The 20280-nt window shown below is 42.3% G+C and overlaps 1 protein-coding gene across 1 annotated transcript in view; it reads left to right on the forward strand.

Annotated features, from left to right (window-relative positions):
- LOC136579754 (complement factor B-like) overlaps positions 1 to 20280 on the forward strand; it is an 81324-nt gene that overhangs the window by 46887 nt on the left and 14157 nt on the right. Inside the window, exons 14-19 of the mRNA XM_066579815.1 lie at positions 3162 to 3279; positions 3436 to 3580; positions 6641 to 6720; positions 7134 to 7237; positions 17946 to 18078; positions 19176 to 19225. Coding sequence (XP_066435912.1) covers positions 3162 to 3279; positions 3436 to 3580; positions 6641 to 6720; positions 7134 to 7237; positions 17946 to 18078; positions 19176 to 19225 — 630 coding nt within the window. The remainder of the gene's footprint in view (positions 1 to 3161; positions 3280 to 3435; positions 3581 to 6640; positions 6721 to 7133; positions 7238 to 17945; positions 18079 to 19175; positions 19226 to 20280) is intronic.

Consider the following 20280-nt stretch of genomic DNA (forward strand, 5'->3'; position numbering starts at 1 on the left):
TGAAGAAAGTGTGGAAAAAGAAGAACCCAACAAGCCTTCCACATCCCATGACCCTGACTTAGAGGTAAAAGATGAAACACTGTACAGACTGAGTCAAGCGGAATTGAGTGATCTCATTCGAGACCTGACTTGTCAAAGGAGAAGGTGGAACTTCTAGGGTCAAGACTACAGCAATGGAATCTTCCCCAACGTGATGTCAGGGTCTCACAGTACAGAGAACTGAAGAGGAATCAGCTTCTTTTTTTTGAGAAGATAAACAATCTGGTTGTTTGCTGCGACGTTAATGGCTTGCTGAAATGTTTAAATTTGAACCATGATCCAACTGAATGAAGGCCATTCATAGACTCCTCCAAGCTTAGTTTGAAAGCTGTATTACTTCACAGCTGCAACCATCTTCCTTCTATTCCTGTTGGTCATGCAGTTCACATGAAGGAGACTTATGCAAACATGACAGCCCTCCTCGACTCAAATATGCTGAACACAAGTGGAAAATCTGTGGCGATGTAAAAGTCCTCGCTGTACTCTTAGGAATGCAACTGGGGTACACGAAATACTGTTGCTTTTTATGGATGTGGGACAGTAGGGATAGGAAATCACATTACATTTAAGCGGACTGGCCTGCAAGAAATCTTGACTCCACCGAGAGAAATGTCGTTGCCGAGGCTCTCTTGGACCCAAAAGATGTTGTTCTTCCACCCCTTTATATAAAGCGGCGTTTAATGAAAAATTTTGTCTAAGGTATAAACCAGGAAGTACTTAAGTACTTAAGTTTAAGTATTTAAGAGACTAATTTCCTAGATTGAGTGATGCAAAGGTTAAGGAAGGTATTTTTGTTGGGCCACAAATTCGACAACTTGTAAAGTATCCTGAGTTTGACCAAGTTTTGGAGGGAAAAAAAGGAAGCCTGGCAAACCTTATAGGGAGTTATTCATGGATTCTGAGGCAACAAAACAGATGATCACTACACTCAGCTGGTGACAGAACTTCTGGAAAAATACCATCAACTCGGATGCAACAGGTCCCTTAAAATCCATTTTCTCCACTCCCACCTAGACTTCTATCCACCTAGTTGGGGAGCTGTCAGTGATGAACACGGATAAAGATTCCAACAGGAGATTTCTGTAATGGAAAAAAGGTATCAGGGCCGTTAGAATGAAGCAATGCTTGCGGATTACTGCTGGTCTGCTGGGATGCTCCGGAACTCACTTACAAGAGGCAAGCCAAAGGAAAACGATCTCATGAAGTCACCACATGATTCTCTTCACACCGAACCACCCGCCAGGACTTCTTCCATCAATTTAGAACTTTTAGAATGTAATTGTCATAAAAAAAAATTTCAAATGCACTTTTAATGTTGTTAGCATGTGTAATTAAAATGTATCATTTTCTCTTAATCCGTTAAAATAACATACGTCCACCTATTGTATAGAACAGAAACTAGAGCTAATAAGGAAACATTCCAAAACATTTTTATTTGTTGGCCAGTGTTGTTGGCTAGATAGAGACCGGTCTCTTACATGTCTGGCAGCTGTGTCTCAGTTGATGTGTAGCTCAAGCAAGTCCTCCTTGTGATCTTCACAGTGGTGGAGGTCCTGTTACTAACCTCTTGTTACTAACCTTGTTCGTGGTGGGCAAATGGCTCTTGATGTTGGGTGATCCTGTAGTTTGTTCTTGGCAGCAGCAGTCCGCAGCTCCAACAGTCCTCAGCAACAGTTCTTTTGCTTAGCAATCAGCACAGCAGGACTCACATCAAAATAGGAGATGCGGCAATTAGTGAAAAATCGCTTGTGTGCAAAGTGAATTGGTTCTCTTCCTGTGAGAGTTCCGTCCATATCGCAATCGGACGGAACTCGCGTGGGAACATTGCCCGTGTAAATATGGCTTAACCTCGCCTTTTCCACTGACTGATTCATATTTTTTGGGAGATGAATGATCGTTCAGACGATCGTCTGTCCCCCATTCACTTCCATTGATGTCAGCAGTACATCCCTCCTGTTCACACATGGAGATGTGCTGAAAGTGTATTTTCTGGCTGTACAAAAAATCTGATCAGCCAACGAACAAGTGTTTGCTTGTTTGTCAGCTGATCATTGACCTGTTTATATAGGGCAATGAGCATGCGAACAAGCGTACTAATGAACGCTCCTATATGATCAAAGGCCTGTGTAAACAGGCCTTAAGTTGTCAGAATGCTATAAATCTGAAATCCCATAAAGCTGTTGTTAACGCAATTTTTGCGCTTTTAGATATACTGTGGGTGCCATATTAGATAAGAATAATGTGCAGGCCTGGAGAGCCTTTCAAAGACCACACGTTTGACCATCATGTGTCCCAAAAGAGTCCGTCTTTATTAAGGCGGGTAAAGTTTAAATAAAGTTTCAACACAGGAAATTAGGTAATTTAGGATACAGTTACATTATTTTGTGTGCTGATAGGTCATTCTCAGAGGGAGGTATTTGTGAGGTAGCTTTTGATGTCATCCATCTGGGAGGAACTTCGGTGAGCACGCTCAGTTCATTCTTGAATTTGGTCTCATGAGAAGAACATCCTGTTTCTCCTCTCTGCTTGTCCAAGACAAAGACATTCCTAGATAGGTTTTTGCCAGTTAGAACCAGTTTGACCAGTTTATGGACACAAAGCACTGCTCCTTCAGTTCTTGTGGAGGTGGGAGGGCGATGTTCCCTTCCCCCAGAGGATTAGACTAGAGACACAATATAGCATCTTCATAGCTGACAACAGAAAATACATACAAAATGGTGACCCTATCGGCCATCTCCCACAATGTTGATTAAAGTTTCAGCACACTAGTAGAAAGCTATAACTAGATAATGCAAAAAATCTGAAGATTATTTGCATGAGCAAGCGGATGGAAAACCATAAAAATGTAGTATAAGAAAGCTGTATGTTAATAGTAGCAGTGTGCTATCAGAAAGCCATAATCCTCTAGTGCCAGGCAGCTGCAGATAAGCGGTGTCAGTAAGCTGCCTGAAAGCCATGTACGTCTATTGCAGTATAGCTGTAGAAAAAGCAGGTGATGTTCTTTTTCCAGCAGACTGTATACATGAAGTGCCAGCATCAGGCTCCATTTATTATCATATATTCAGAAGAGCTGGAATCTACCACACATCTTGACACTTTTCTTTCCTTTTATTTACTTAAAGCGTGCAGGTTCTCAAGAAAAGTGTAAAGGATCCATTGTGAGCAAATTTTTCATCTTGACTGCCGCTCACTGCTTCTACATTGATGATGCTCCCCGTGCTATCAGTGTCAGTGTTGGAGGTAAGTGCTCCCATTTTCATTCAAGCTCCAGCTGATGTCCAACTACAACCTCTAACATGTTCTCTATCAGGGATATGAGCCTCTAGGAGACACCCTACAATATGAGGCACTCAGGACTATGTATGTGTCTGCTTACTCTATTTACATCTATTGTAGATAAGACATTCAAAGTGAAGAACCTTCACCGTCATGAGAAGTATGACCCAGCGGGCAAACAGGACAAGAAATTGGCGAATTCCTTTGATTATGATGTGGCTCTCATTGAACTGCAAGAGAAGATTGAGTTTTCCCAAAAAATCAGGTATAACAAGCAAAGATTTCTTCTTGCACTCGGTTAAATTGAGCATAAACATTTTAACCCCTTAGTGACCAAGCCTGTTTGCGTCTTAATGACCAGGCCAAATTTTGGAAATCTGACATGTATCACTTTGACATAGAATAACTCTGTAAAGGTTTTGCATATCCAGGTGATTCTGACATTGTTTCTTCGTCACATATTGTACTTAATTTAGGCGGTAAAAATAGGCCGATAGAATTTGTGTATATTTAATAACAGCACCAAAATTGAGAATTTTTGAAAAAAAATTCATTTTTTCATATTTTCAACTGCAATATCTTACATATGTGCAAACGTACTACACAAAATTTTTGATACGATATATATTTCCATCTCTTTACTTTATTCTGGATGCACATTGGAAAAACCAGTTTTTTTTTAACCATTTAAGAGACGTAAAAATTTAACATTGATTTTTAACATTTTGAGGAACATTTTGTTTTCCTACACCAAGCCAAGATTGCAAAGGCTCATAGGTGTCAGAATTATAGATAACCCCACACATTACCTCACTTTAAAAACTACACCCCTTAATGTATTCACTGAGGGGGGTCAGGAGTATTTTTACGCCACAGTTTTTTTTTCAGGAATGAATGCAATTTAGAGGAGAAAAAATAAAATTACGTATTTTTGCATATATGCCATTTAAAAATGGGATTTTTTTTCTATAGTGCACATGAAAATGAGGATTCGCACCCAAAATGGATACTCCTGTTTGTCCTGTGTTCAGAGGCATACCCATTGTGGCCCTAATCTTGTGTCCATATGCACAATAGGGCCAAAACCGAGAGGAGCAGCCGGTGGCTTCCAGAACAGACATTTTGCTTGAAGGTGATTTAGGCCCCATTGCTCACTTGTATGGCCCTTGAGCGGCCAAAACCATGGAGAACCCCCACAAATTACCCCATTTTGAAAATAAGACCCCTTAATGAATTCATCTAGGGGTCTACTGCGCAGTTTGACCCCACAGTTTTTGAATGAATCTGAGCAAAGCAAAAGGAAAAACATTACGATTTTAATTTGTTGGGCAATTGCGTCATTTTAAAAACATTTTTTTTGTACAGCATACATATCTGAATGAAGACTTTCACCCCAAAATAGATCCCCCCATTTGTCCCATGTTCAGAAACATACTCGTTGTGGCCCTAATACTATGTCCGTATGCACAACGGGGCTCAAATTGAAAGGCACATCAAACTTTAACTGTGTCTTAACTTTTACGCAATTGCCTTTATCCATTGGATAACGGCGATTACGTTACCGGGGACTGCTCACGGCAGCTATCGGTCACTGCTCCAGGCTCTCTGCTAAGTTTTGTAGTCAGGAGCAAGGAGACTTTAAATTTCCAGGACCCTCCACAGTTTCTGCGCTTGCATTCGCCATTTTGCTGATGGGCACATGCGCGAAAGTTGGAGAAAGGTCTGTGGATAAAGATCCCATTGGGGGACATTGCCGGAAGCCTTAGGTAAGTAATTTCACCTCCCCTCATGAATTGGATCCATGGTTGGAGGTGAAACTTTAACTTTTTTTTACTTTTACTGCGGGCCCTGGTGAAATCTCCAGGCTCTTGGCTATGTTTGGTAGCCAGGAGCAGGGAGATTTTAAATTACCCTGGCAATCTGCGGCTTTTGCACACGCGTCCGCCATCTTGGGGCCTGGCTCGTGCGCAGAAACCGTGGTGAGGCCCACGGATAAATCCGGGGCGTTACATAATTTCATCTCCCCTCATTGATATGATCCGTGAGGGAAGATGAAACTTGAACTTTTTTTTCTTTCTTTTTTTAAACTTTTTTAAAACATTTTTTACTTTACATGATCGCTGTTATCCATTGGCTATCAGCGATCATGTGACTGGGAACCGCAAACAGCGGTCCCGGTGACATCTCTCTGATCTCGGCTACACATGGGAGCCAGAGAGTTTTTAAATTTCCCGGGCCACGCGCCCGATATATGACATCTCGCACGCATTCACAGAAGGTGCTGTCGGGACGCGGGAGACCAGGACCACGCAGAATATCGCAGAGAAGGCGGGTGAGTACTTTCAGCTGCTCTGATGGATCACATCCATCAGGGCATCTGAATCTTTAACTTTTTTTTACTTTTTGTTGACTTTTATGTGATCGCCGGCATTAGGTAAAATTTCAGAGGTAGCTGGCAGCATGGAGCTGTCACGTCCTCAGCTTGCAGGGCCTTAATCCCTGCAGGAAACATGTTTCTACGTCCTCAGGGATTAAGGCCCAGCAAGCTAGGATGTAAAAAAAGCAATGGGCTGGTCACTAAGGGGTTAAGTGCTGTGGATGCAATCACTAGAGAATGGGGCATCGTGACTAGCTTTTATTATAGGGCATGGGAACTGGCATTATTATAGAGGTGCTGCAGTTGTGTCTGTTATGGAGGGTGGCACGTTATTGAAGCTTGCACAGTTATGGGGACAGTGTGGCTTGCATTGTTATAAGTGCAAGTTCTTTGATTGTATTAGTATGGGGCAATAAGGTTGGTATGATCAGGGACTGGGGAAATGCCTCACAACTATCCCTACTGCTCTTTATAACCATCTTAGTAACATTATAGTGAAAAACATGGTAGAGTGTGGCCTTCTGACCAGTAAATGCTACATGACACCTTATGTAATACAAGGAGAGATTAGTTTTACCCAATAAACACTACAAGGAACATTTTATTAATACCTATACAACACAGGGTTGAATAATCCTGAGACTTCAGTAGCCATTAAAAGTGTCATTTTGTGTTGAATTTGCAGAAATCACTTGTTGTTAATTGTATTGAGCTATTTAAATTGTTCTTGTTTGATTGATTGCTTGTGGGGTTTTTTTTGCAAAACGCTGAAAATGTCCAAATTTGGTAAATAAACCTAATTTACATTGGGTGCTGAATACTTTTGATAGCAACTGTAAACACTAGGAATTTGGATTTTTCTTGTTAGAGCCAGAGATTATTTGGCTTTAGTGGAAAAGAATGTAATTATTTAGATAGCAACAATGACACGGTTTTCTCTTCCTGCAGACCTATCTGTCTTCCATGTACAAATGGAACATCCTGGGCTTTAAAGCAAGCAGGGAAACCTGTAAAATGCCACGATCACGGTGAGTATCGGAGGGAAGGCTTTTGCACAGTGGATTTGTGATTTTGTGTTTCGGGCTAAAATTTTGTTTTGATTTAACTTCATAATAGAACTTTATAGGGATCAGACTTCATCTTTTGTGATACAGAGCTCCGAATCCTCTGCTACCCCTTACATAGCCATAAAGTAAACTAATACAATCTGGCTGTGTATAGTCACCACTAGGTGGAGCTTAGAAGGTTAGTGAAGACAGATTTATTATTGGGATCAATGGGAGCTATATAAATGTGTTTTCCGTCAGCTCTCGATGGGGATGGGTGGCTGGAGACAAGATCACTAAGTCTACAGTTCAAGTGTCATTGAGCTTCATAAAAGTGTACCTAAAGATGGAAAATGTAAACGTTTTTTTAACCCATAACATTTTACATTTCCTAGTACAAACATTACTCTCTGGAGAATTGGTGAAGGCCATGTTTGTTGCAGAGGAAAAGGAGAAGGCACTTCAGCGGAAAGATGTCTTCATAAAGCGAGGGAATAAAGTAAGGAGAAAGAACAAGAAGAAATTCCTAATGAACAGATTGCCTATGCATAGAATAGTGTTGCACTGTAGCATCCATATTACCAGACCCCATGTGGGGGCATCTAAGTTTTTTTTTGTTACTAGAGCTGCTATATGTATGTACGGGGCACATTAAGTGTCTGTATATGAAGTGAGTTCAGGAGTCGAGTCCACTATATACATGGCGGGTGTCAGACATCTTTTATAGCTGACACCCTCCAGCAACAGCTGTGATCAGCGTTCACGCTGATTGCGGCAGTTAAGCCTTGCTAGAGTATACACTCAATTTAGGTGAAACTCAACAGGTATCATAGCCTTGTCAATCAGGTATGCCTAATTATTATTTGATGCATCGGAGAAGAAAACAATGAGAAACACTAGTGATGTTTTCAAGCTTTTCAGAAGCACTGTATTATTGCATATTTTTTATAGCAAAATTTCTAGCACTTCTTAGGAGTTGGTTACGCACTACCTTGCCCCATCAACATCCAATCACTATGCAATGAGAATTTTATAGCGAATCATAATAAGTTTACATCTCTAGCATATTCATGTATCTATAGCTGCGTAAGTGCAGCGTCTGAGGAACAGGCCCCAGCCTAGGAAACAGCGGTTAAAAAAAGTTGTTCACTTATTTACCATCACCTACCCAGAGGGCAACCAGGGACAAGTTCAAGGGGCGCAGGCAGACTATATGAAATAGGGAAACCCGCAAGTGGAATACCTTGGTTCTTCTTTGTCATGCATGACACCACTGTTCCTTTCTCCACGGCGAATTCTCCAGTCCACATGGGGTAGAATTCAAAATGCCAAACCGGTAACAGTCGGTAAAGCAGTTTACTGAACAACTTGAACAAACACTTGAATAACAGTTTTTGGTACATCCACAGGCAAAGTAGTGAGGGTTCAGAACACGTGAAGCGTCACGGAGGAAACATGGGAGAAACAGGGTGACTTATACAGGCCTAGTTATCTGTGGTTTCCTGGTCTCGGACACCGACTCTCTAGAAACTCCGCCAACACTCTACCGGTCCACTCTCACAGAACTTACACTCTTCAGCTGACATTGCACTTCGGGAAAATTCCACTTGCAAAAGGGCAAGGAGAAGAAGGGGTCCGTGGCATTGAAGGTGTATCCACTCGGCATCTTCCATCTTCCCTGTATATAGATTGAAGGTGTCTGTGTGCAGCCTGGCTTCTGACTCCACTCTCCCAGAAAGCTCACAGGAAAGAAAGACTCAGTCATGCACCTTGCACTCACAAATATAAAACAAGGTCACATGACATACAAATAGATACTTTCGCAGACATAACCCAGACAGTAACCCATTCAGTGCTGCAAAGGTACAATTCACATCATATCCATACACATAGAAGGCAATGGAAAAACACAGAAACACAAGACTACATAGATCATCCAGAAACTTCCAGAACACACGTGCACATTATCTTCTTTACACTATATAAGTGTAAAATTTTATTTTATACATTATGTTCTATTGCAACCAAAATAATCCTTTAAAGAAACGTTCAGCACATAAGCAAAGAAATAATGCCAAACTATCGAGAAGATAGTTTGGGATATCTTGATAAACTGCCTGTCTGAATACAGCATAATGTAATATTATGGTATTGCATAATACAGTATGAACAATCAAACTATCGCAAGTTCAATTGCCCCATGGGGACTAAAGAGAATTGTCAAAATTAGTTTTTTTAATTATTAAAAAAAATAAATATTAAAAGTTTAAACCCCCCCCCCCCCTTTCCCAATCATCTCATAAAAATTCTATCACTACATCCACAAGAGTCCAGATTATTAAAATATTACATTATTAATGCCACACAACAAATGCTGTCAGAAGAAAAAAATAAACAATGTCAGAATTGTGCTGTTTTGGTTTCACTGTACCAAAGAAAAAAATGTAACCTGTTATGGACCAGGGTGTTTTGGTCCTAAAGGACTAGTAACTTTTTAGGGATTTTACCCATGTCGTGAATTTACTGCCCTATTTCTTTTTTCTTCATCTACCAAAATTATTTTTTCTGCTTTTTTTTCCATGACTTTAGGGCTATTTTTTAATATCTTTTTTCACTGACCTTTTAGTTTTGTAGGGTGGCTTCACACAAGCAAGTGCGTGTGCCATACATAGGTGCAAGAAATGGGCTGGCAGCAACCCCTGCAGTGATTTTCAGGGAAGGGCTTTAAATATAAGCCCTTCCCTGAAAAATCATCCCTGTTTTATGTAAAAAAATAAATATATATACTCACCTCTCCGCTGCTGCCTTGTAAATATTCCCCACAGGGAGTCCCCTTGTCACTGAACACCCGGCCATTCATAGCATTCAATGAATGGCTAAGCACTGCCTGTGATTGGCTGAGTGCTGTGACCAAAAATCCCCCCAAATCCCTGCAAGCCTTGCCAGCAGCCCATTGCTTTCACAGTGATCAGTGCCGAGAGGACTCCTCATGGGAAGTAAAGAATCCCCTGCGACAGCTATCATAGCTGTCACAGCTGTGGCAGAGGATTTCTTCATCTCCACAGGGAGTAAAGAATCCTCCGCCCAGCTGTCACTGCTGTGGCAGAGGATTTCTTCATCCCCGTGGGGAGTAAAGAATCCCCTACCACCACTGTGACAGCTGTGACAGAGGATCACAATGTTCTCCCATTGCTTTCAATAGGACCAGCACTCCTGCAGTCCCACTGAAAGCAATGGGCTGCTAGCAAGCCCTGCAGGGATTTGGGGGAATTTTTGGTCACAGCACTCAGCCAATCACAAGCAGTGCTTGGCCATTCATTGAATGCTATGAATGGCCAGGTGCTGCCTGTGATTGGCTGAGTGCTGTGACCAATCACAGGCAGAACTCAGCTGTCATTCAATGAATGGCTGAGAGCTGCCTGTGATTGGCTGAGTGCTCAGCCAATCAGATACAGCCCTTTCAGCAGGCAAGGATTTTAAATGCTCACCTGCTGAAAGAGCCTCAGAGCAATGCAGGGAGAAGACAGGCTAGACGCGCATGAGCCCCGGCAGCTGAGGAGAGGCGAGTATAATTTTTTTAAAATTTTAACACATTCTAGGGATGATTTTCAGGGAAGGGCTTATATGTAAAGCCCTTCCCTGAAAATCCATGCAGGCTTGCCAGCAGCCCATTGCTTTCAATGGTACTGCAGAAGTGCCGGTCCCATTGAAAGCAATGGGAGAACATCGCGATCCTCTGCCACAGCTGTGACAGCTGTGGTCCGGGATTCTTTACTCATTGCGAAGATGAAGAAATCCTTTGCCACAGCTATCACAGCTGTGACAGCTGTGGCAGGGGATTCTTTACTCCCCGTGGGGAGTCCTCTTGACACTGATCACCGTGACAGTGCTGTCACAGTGTTCAATGACAAGGGATCTCTCCGCTGGGAAATATTGACGCGCACCATGGACCTATGGTGCATGGATGTCCTATGTTTTGCAGGTACGTGCGTTTGCACGCCATAAAACACGGATATGTGAACACACCTTAGGGAACCAATGTTTCTAATAGGAGCGTGTTTTTGTGCGCACAACTGTACACCCATAAACACGCTCGTGTGAATCCACCCTTAGTTTTGTTGGGAGTAAAAAGGTAAAACAATGTTGATTTTTAAAATTTACTGTTGTTTATTTTTAAAATTGGTATATTTACGCTAAATTAAGTATGGGAATGGATTCCTCGTTTTGTTTTTGATATTTTGATATATAATTTGTATAGTTTTGGATTACAGTCGCATATGCCGACTGTTTTGGTTGGCGTTGGTGGTGGGATACATTCTTTCTTATGTATATATTTTTATTTCATTCTGTAATTTTTTTTTTACTTATTTTTGTAACTATTTTTTTTAACATCTATGTTCCCTATGACATCATATAAGACCTTTGGGGATCATTCACATTGTCTTTGTTTTTATTTCATACTTTTCCACTGTAGCCCCATAGGAGCCCAAGTTACAGGAGAAACATTACCCCTGTAATGATAGTAGTCACTAACAGAGCTGATCAGGGTCTGCTAGGACATTGCAGCTCTGTTTTGACAGGGACAACCGTCAGTCACATGATCGTTGAGTCACATAGCGGAACTAACACTTCGGCTTTCACTTTTGAGTACATTGCTCATTGAGTACTATGTAGCTTGGAAAGGAGAAGGCAGAAGTGGTTAAAAAACGCTGCTCCTCTGAGTCCTCAGCTGTTACTTACAGTCGAGAACTTGACCTGATCCTGCTTGATTGTAGGATTTTTAGTCCTGCACTGCTATCAGCCAGGATTAAAGCCCAGGAACAAGCGCTGTATATTTACTGTGCTTAGTCCTTAAGGGGTTAACTCTTTCCAATCCAATTTGCATCCTGGTTTTTCTAGGGGGCTTACTCTTTTTCTGCCGTTTTACAACAGTGCTATATGCTGGCTAAAGCCAGTACTGCATGAGGTAACACGTTGGATAGGCTCCGACAGCAGAGGGGCTGGCAATATACAGTAAGGGAACCCTGACGGATGTCTACCAACATCAGAGCTGTACAGCCTTAAATCATAATGTCTTCAGAGATCAGACAGTGGATTGGAAAGGGTTAATTAAAAAGCGATCAACATGTCTTATTGAACCACCGCTAATAGACAAAAGCTTATCTTCTCTGATTAATTACATTTTCTGCTTCATCAAATGGACATTGGCATGTCAGGTGAAAACAAACTGCCTGCAACCATTGCTGGAAGAACACAAGCTGGTGTCAGCAGCGTTATGGTCTTGAAATTTTTTTCATGGGATTCTCGGAACCACTCATCGATGTGAAAGACACTCTGAACCTATTTATTCAGGAATTTATCTGCAGCGGTCCGAGAAGCTGGCCACGGCCTAGGAGATGGCAGGGTAGAGTTTGGGCCTAGTGGCTCTACTGTCTCCCACCCAGAGGGTAACTGGTGACACATCCAAGGGCCGAGGGCAGGTTAATAAACCAGGGGAGCCCAGTTGTGGATTACCTTAGTCCTTTTGTCACACGTGACGCCACCGTTTCTTCTGCAACGGGGAATAATGGCTAATGGAGTAGCCATCCTCTCTTGCGCAGCTTTCTTGGGGTACTTCCTAGTTGGTGGAGTAAATTCACACACACATGGGCATTTGTTTAAGACAGAGTCTCCGGAAATGGATGGGCGACTGGTCGTTTTACTAAAGTTCAACTCAGCAGCAACTTGTCCGGTGGTGTGACAGGGAGCACTCACGGGGATGCAGGAGAAACCACAGTCTACGTTATCTGCAGGTCCTGGCCCAATTCCACTCTTCTTCTCTACCGGTCCACACTCACTGGCTATTCCACGCTGCACGGCTCCAAGATTCAGCTATTCTCACAAATTATAGAATATTCTCTCAGCCTCTTCCATTCTGTATCTGTGGGTTGATGGTACCCACAGACAGCTGCCTTGTACACCTTAAAAACAAGCCGAGCCCGGAGTTTCTAAAACAGAGTGCACAGGTCCACAGTAGACTAGTCTTCAGTGTCCTACACAATAACATCTGGAGCACCATCTGCGTAGTCACCGAGTGTGCAATGCGAAACCTCTAAACACAACTCCCCCTCCGGTGCTATCTAGTGCTTACCCATCAAAGCGTACTCAGACTACTTGTGACATAACATTTTGTGTCTAGCATCACTTTTTATGACGGCGTGTGCGAATAGTGGTATGGCTATTACCACAAAAATCTGTTAGGCTGGACAGAATCCAGGATGCACTAACATTTCCATAGGGCACTTATATAATTCTTCTGACCAAAGATTAGTGGAAAGAGAAATAAGGCATCACACCGCTACTAGTCACAAATCTGACAAAGGGTTAACTGGCAGTACTAATACAGGATAAGTGGAATTATTTATCACTCTCCCAGAAGACTAACTCATAGAGGGCAGTAACCTGAGGTAAATACTCCCAACTGAGTGAAAAGAAAAGATGTATAATGTGGATGCCTCCCCTGGGACAGGTAAAAGAGCATGCCGAAACACTTACCCAACTAGGAAACTCACAGGGTAGAAACCTCCCACTCAAATCCACAACTACTCCACACAACATTCAGTAGAGGCAAACAGGCTTTACTTCCCAAATCCTTCCGCAGAGGAAAGGAAACATGGTGGGAAAGCGTCTCTTTTTGGCGATTTTTCACTATTTTTACGGTCTCTTCATAGCAGGCACATAAAATTCATCCTGTTTGGGACACAAAGATTAAGCTCCGCCCTGCAGCATCTGAGAAGTGGGCCACAGCATAGGAGACGGCAAGGTAAAGTTTGGGCCTAGTCACAGTGGCTCTACCTTCTCACACCCGGAGGGTAAACGGTGACACGTCCAAGGGCCAAGAGCGGGTTAATAAACTGGGGGAACCCAGTTGTGGTTTACCTTACTCCTTTTGTCATAAGTGACGCCACCGTTTCTTCTGCAGCGTCCTATTTTTGGCCGTTTTCAGCCCTGTGTTGCCCATTAAAATGAATGGGCAGAGGTTCCAGCACTGCCGAAAATGCAGCACAACTTGGTACTGCACTTTTGCAGCGCTAAACGCCCTAGCTACACTGCCTGAGTCAGAAAAAAAAATCAATACTCACCTTACAGGTGACGTCGCTGTTCCTGGCGGCACTCTCGGGATGTGTCAGCCGGCAGGGGAACTTTTTCTCTGGTGACAGGGATTTGAAATCCCTGTCTCCAACAAGAGATTGCTCTGATTGGCTGAGCGCCACTGAGTGACAGCCCACTCAGCTAATCACAGCCAGCACTGGATGCATCCAAGTACAGCCATTCATTCATTGAATGGCTGTGATTGGATAAATCCATTGCTGGATTTGATTTGCTCAGCCAGCTGTCACTCAGCTGCCAATCAGAGCGATCGGCCAGCTTCACAAGGTCCTGAAGGCGGCGGCGGGGACAGTGACTTCACCAGCTAGGCGAGTATTGATTCTTTTCTTTTATCAGCAGCCTTGGCTGCGCTTTTAGCTGTGCTGAAAATGCAGTCAAAACGCTGGCATAACTCTTCGTTTCTGCAAATGAATGTGTAAGGGAGGCCATAGGGCTCCTACCCACTTGCGTTTTTTTAACGCTGCAATATCGCTGCATTTTTAACGCGATTGTCTATGGGACTTTCTAATGTTAAAAACGCATTGCACAAAAATTGCAAAGCACAGACTTGCAATGTGTTTTTAACATTAGAAAGTCCCATTGACAATCACGTTAAAAAACACAGCCATATCACAGTGTTAAAAAACGGAAGTTGGTAAGAGCCCTTACCCAGCCTCATCCACTGAACTGCTGAATTCTCTTTTTGACTGCTTTTACAAGTCAAAATTATAAACCATAAATAACCTTGAAATAAAAATAATGTGCAAAAAGCACTATTACAGGTTACTCTTACAAGTGCAAGCTAATAAAGCAAAAAAAAAAAAAAATAGTATCAATGCATGTGCAAAAACATAATAAAGGAGAAATACTTAACTCAGTTGTCTGGGGTGCCTCACATCATGGTATCAGCCCCGATGTATGTTTCGGTGTATATGCCTTCATGTTTTTAGATTTTGCCTTAGTTTTTAATGGTTTATTTTTACGCTTTTTGCCGTGCAGGATGAAAAGTGTGTTCAATAACAAATATGTGGAATTTTTATTTTTTTTTAAATGTTATGCTAATATGGGAAAAAGCACAAAAAGGATTTTTTTTACAATTTTTTTTCTTTTACACTATTTTTATCTTTCTTTTTTTTTAACACTTTTTATGTCCCTGTAGGGGACTTGTACAATAGCAGCTTTGATCACTATGATAAAGCATTATCGCTTATATTAGTGATCACAGGCACTGACAATGCAGGAAGCCTGTAGTTGGCGACCTGCTGCCATGTCAACCCGTCGGCCTCTCCGCGATTATATTGCGAGAGTCTGATGACGTCACAGAGGGAGTGTGCTCCCTCTGTGAACCTTTTACATAGATCGCTGCAGGGAAGGAGTTAACAGAAGGGGTCACTGTCCCGATACACTCCCGCTGTTGCAGGGGGAGGCCAGCTATCAGTGACAGCCGGCTCCTGCTGCCGGATCTCTTCTGATCTTGCGCTATCCTCAGGGAGTAACTGTATGTCCTGTTGCGCTAAGTACCCTTCTGCCAGGATGTACGTTATGCCCTGTGGCCTTAAGGGGTTAATATGGAATTTTTGTGCACTTCTTTTTTGTTGTTGGTCTCTAGTAAATGCTAGTACCAGTGTTTCTGGTGGCACAATGTGCCACTTGGTAATATAATATAGTGAAAGGGTTTGGAGTTGGTTGAAATATTTCCATGCAAATAGTAAGCTATCGCCATTATTTGCAATTTTGCTGAACAGTGCAAACACCCATGAATAAGGAAACGTCATGTAAGTAACATGTAAGCTGCGTTAGCTTCACGGTGGCGTTGAACCCTCTGTCGTGCAAAAATGTCACCCTCTGTGGTGACATGTTTGCACGATAGTGACGGTTAGTTTCAACCCAGGACAACGGTTGATGATTAGATGAAGGCTGGACTGGTGTTGGCGGCATTAGCATTTGACATGACATAATATCACGTTCAGGAGATGTGAAGATAGTGGTGAAGGACTATGCTTCAAAGTTATTGGTCAGTATGTACCGCCAGCTTTGTATGTGTATATTTGTGAGGTGTCATTTATTGGAGTCTCAACACAGATGTGCAGCTGTCTCACAACTTGCTACAAACTACCAGACTGTACTGCTGTATCCACAGCAACTGAGGCTGCGAGGGTTTGTGGGGGATGTAGTCCACCCGTAATCCCTCACTCAGTGCACAAGGATGTAGGACCTGTGATGACGTCAGTGTCATGTGATCAGGGGGCGGATCTCAGAGCCCTGGTAACTTATCACATGGCAGTGACATCATCACATGTAACTCCCACAGTCCCCTATCACTCAGACATGTGATCGTTAGTATTTTGATAGTTGGCGCATAACTCAGCTGCCAAAAGTGCATTCTTCCCAGGTACATATTTCAGCGGAAATAACTTTTCTAAAGTTAAAGTTTCATACAACTCCTTTTGGAGTACATATGATGAATTGAATAACTTTTATTACGTTTTTTGAGGGAAGATACAAAATATCCTGCAATTCCATCATTGTTGTTTGGAATTTATTTTTATGGTGGTCACTGTGGGGTATCAATAACATAAGAACTTTATGGGTTGTTACAATGGCAATGATACAACATTTATATAGCTTTTTTGTCACATTTTACTGCTTTCGCACAATAAAAAGACTCATTTTTACCATAGGGTTTGTTTCTATTTTGCCAGATTACTTTTCTACTTATGTAGCTGTATTAGGATTTACTTTTCGCAAGCATGCTTGAAGTTTTCATTGGTATCACTTTGAGGGTACACACTGTATGATTTTTTTAAAATTAATTTTTATTCTCGTTTTTGGGATTTGAGATGGACAGGAAACTGGCAGGTTTTTATGGTGTTTACTGTTAATTTTATAGTAAGGATCATTATGGATGCAGAGATAACAATTGTGTGTCAGCTTTTGGTTTATTTTTATATATATTTTTATATACCAAGCTCTAAATCCTATACACACACACATATGTAGGATTTAAGGGCTAATCCCCATGGACTGATTTTTGCTGCGCTTCCCGTGGCGTAAATCCGCGGCGGAATAACGCAGCTATTACGGTAGGTTCTATTGAACCTAATAGCTCAGTGCTCACATGTATGATTCTGTCACGGATTTCCACCGTGGCATGTTCTAATTTACCGCGTTTTTCCGCTATGGGAGGTCTCTATTTATTTAGTATTAATGGAGACCCCAGGATTTCCACAGAAGAATTATGATTTTAAACGTGGTACTTCCCCGGCGGAAATCCGCGGGCGTATTCCGCTCCATTAATAAGCAGATCTCTGTATCAGTAAAACTGCAATCTGACCACTATAAAAACATATATGCTGCAATTAATTGGCCTAGACTCTTGGACCAAAATATGACGTGATGATAAAAAGTGGAGGTTCACTTTAAGGGTAGGTACACATACTATATACTTTGTGTATTTTGCACTGCGTATTTGAGTACGAACAATACTCAGAGTATAACAGTACAAAAAAAGTAGAGGAGATTTACCAAAATCTCTTCCAAACGCTGCAATAAAAATGTGCAAGTAAATTGATACGCAGTACAGATTTTAAATCCACAGCATGTCGATTTATACTACAGATTTTCACAATAGTTTTCATCCCTTCAAATTAGTAAGGTGAAATTCACCAGAAATCCCCATGTAACACATTTGGATTTTGCTACAGATTCATTGTGGATTTTGCTGCAGAATCCCTGAAAAATCCTTGCTGGAGCTCCTGCTCTGGACAATGTGTGCAGTCTGGACATACTCCAAGGGCTCACTCACATGGGCGTATGTTGCCCACTTAACACGTGGTGCTAAAAGCCCTTGTATTCTATTGGGCCACTCTCACCTGCGTTCTTTTTACGCACTTGAAAAATACGCATCATGTTATGCCCAAATATAGGCTATGGGAACTTAACATATGCAGCAGATACGCATAAAACACGCATAATAGGCAAGCGACATACGCCCATGTAAGTGAGCCCTAAGGGTTGAGTTTGCTTAGTACAACCAGGAGTTACCTTACTAAAATAACATCTTCTTTATTTCTTCACAGAGGCTTGCCTGTCTAGATGATACCAAAAAAATAGAGAAATTCAAGGATATTCCAGACATTAAAGATGCTGTGACTGACAATTTCTTATGTACAGGAGGAATAGAACCTGAAGTGGATCCACAAACCTGCAAAGGTAAATTGTGTTTATTTGTCTTACTGTAAGCACTAGATCTTTAAACTTTTCATATATTCATTGCCATTACCTACCAATATTTACCGTGTTCTCCCAAAAATAAAACACTGTCTCATATTCATTTTTGCCCCAAAAGAGGCACTAGGTTTTATTTTCGGGGAGGTCTTATTAATCTTATTTAGCAGGCTCGGTCCAGGTCCCTCTCACTGCGCTCTGATGCTTTGGCTCTCTTCTTGCAGTCCTCAGCCACGCACAGAAGATTACTTCCGTGTTACGGGATTCATAAATCCCGCCTCCAGGAAACAATGGCTGTGATTCGATCATCAAGCGCTGCATTGATTGGCTGAACCAATCACAGCCATCGCGTTGTGGAGACAGGATTTATAAATTGGCTGAGCTATGGCATTGATTGGCCAATTCATAAATAACAGCCATCGCATTGGTTATATCAAGAATAAACCAGAGGCATCGCTTCCCGGAGGTGGGATTTATGAATCCCGTAACCTCTGTGGGTGGCCAAGGACTGCAAAAAATGCACAAAAGCTCCAAAGAGCAGCGGGAAGGACCTGGACTGAGTTTGCTAGGTAATGTTTTCCTTTCTTCTTTTTTTTATGTAATGTACCATGTTACCCAAAAATAAGACCCTGTCTTATATAAATTTTTGCCCCAAAAGAGGTGCTGGATCTTATTTTTGGGGGATGTCCTATTATACTTACCTAGCTCTGTCCAGGTCCCTCCCGCTGCTCTCTGGAGCTCCGACACACTTCTTGCAGTCCTCAGTTGTCCACAGAAGTTCACTTGCTGGTTACGGGATTCATAAACCCTCCCTGCAGGAAGCAATGGCTCTGATTGAGCCATCGCTTCCTGGAGGTGGGATTGGTGAATGCCATAACTTCATGGTGGGAAAGAGATGTAATTATGTACCTACCTTGGGTCCCAAAAGGGATTGCCCCATCCCTGAATGGCATTTTGAGGCTGAGTTGGACCTGCTTACTTCGAGGCTGCTGGATATTGTTTTACAGGAATGCTAGATAATTATGGGGCTGGGACTTCATGACCAGGAAATGCATCTAAGTCTACTTTTCTTCTTAATGCAGGTGACTCTGGAGGTCCTCTTATTGTGCCCTTCAAACGACGCTACATTCAGGTAAGTGACTGTCACATCGAAGCTCATCTCATAGTCTCTTTGGTTCCTTGGCTGGATTTGCTTCATGTTGGGTGAATTGTGAAATTGTCCACAGTGCTGCAATAAGATGTAAATGAAAAACCCAATCTTCCCACGTACTCAGTGGCAGCCCCTATGGTCTATTGAGAGGGCACTACCAGCTCAGGTTGGGTGCACCTTCCTTTTCCTCTTCACAGGTAGTATATCTTAGCAAATAAGGCAGGGTGTATGTGTGTCTTCTCTTGTACAAGGGGTGAGTGAGCAGGTGCCACATTCTCCTTACATTATGCGATAGGTGGATATGAACTACAAATGAGTAAAGTGTCCTATTAGACCCCTATCTATGAAAACACCTGTTGAACTCTTGGTAGATTGTTCTATTATGTGTTTAGCTGGATAGACTCAAGACTTCCGCCTTTAGTGTAAAGGGAAGGTGTCATCAAAGAATGATGTATATTTTTAATAATTTCTGTATGTGGAAGAGAAAAAAGTGGACTTATGCTAGAGCTCTGCTTACTATTTAAGGACACCATCACCAGCTTGTGCTCACCTCCCTCCAGAGTGTGGTCACAAGCTCACAAGGGGAGTTGTAACCTTGACTCTGACCATTTGACATAAGCTTTTCTTTGTGGAGTGCTGTTCCTTCAATAGTTTGTTCTTTAATAATTTCTGGTGATTTTGTTCAAACTTTCCGTGCAAATATTAATATTAGAGATGAGCGAGCATACTTGCTAAGGACAATTACTCGATCGAGTATTGTCCTTAGCGAGTACCTGCCCGCTCGGAAGAAAAGGTTCGGCTGCCGGCGTGGGTTACAGGAGAGTAGCGGCAGTCAGCATGGGGGAGTGGGGGGGAGAGAGGGAGAGAGAGATCTCCCCTCTGTTCCTCCTCGCTCTCCCCCGCCCGCCGCCGACAGCCGTATCTTTGCTCCAGAGTGGGCAGGTACTCGCTAAGGGCAATGCTTGATCGAGCAATTGCCCTTAGCGAGTATGCTCGCTTATCTCTAATTAATATTTTTTTAAAATCCTGAAATACTG

This window comes from Eleutherodactylus coqui, chromosome 10, assembly GCF_035609145.1.
Source record: "Eleutherodactylus coqui strain aEleCoq1 chromosome 10, aEleCoq1.hap1, whole genome shotgun sequence".
Lineage (NCBI taxonomy): Eukaryota > Metazoa > Chordata > Amphibia > Anura > Eleutherodactylidae > Eleutherodactylus > Eleutherodactylus coqui.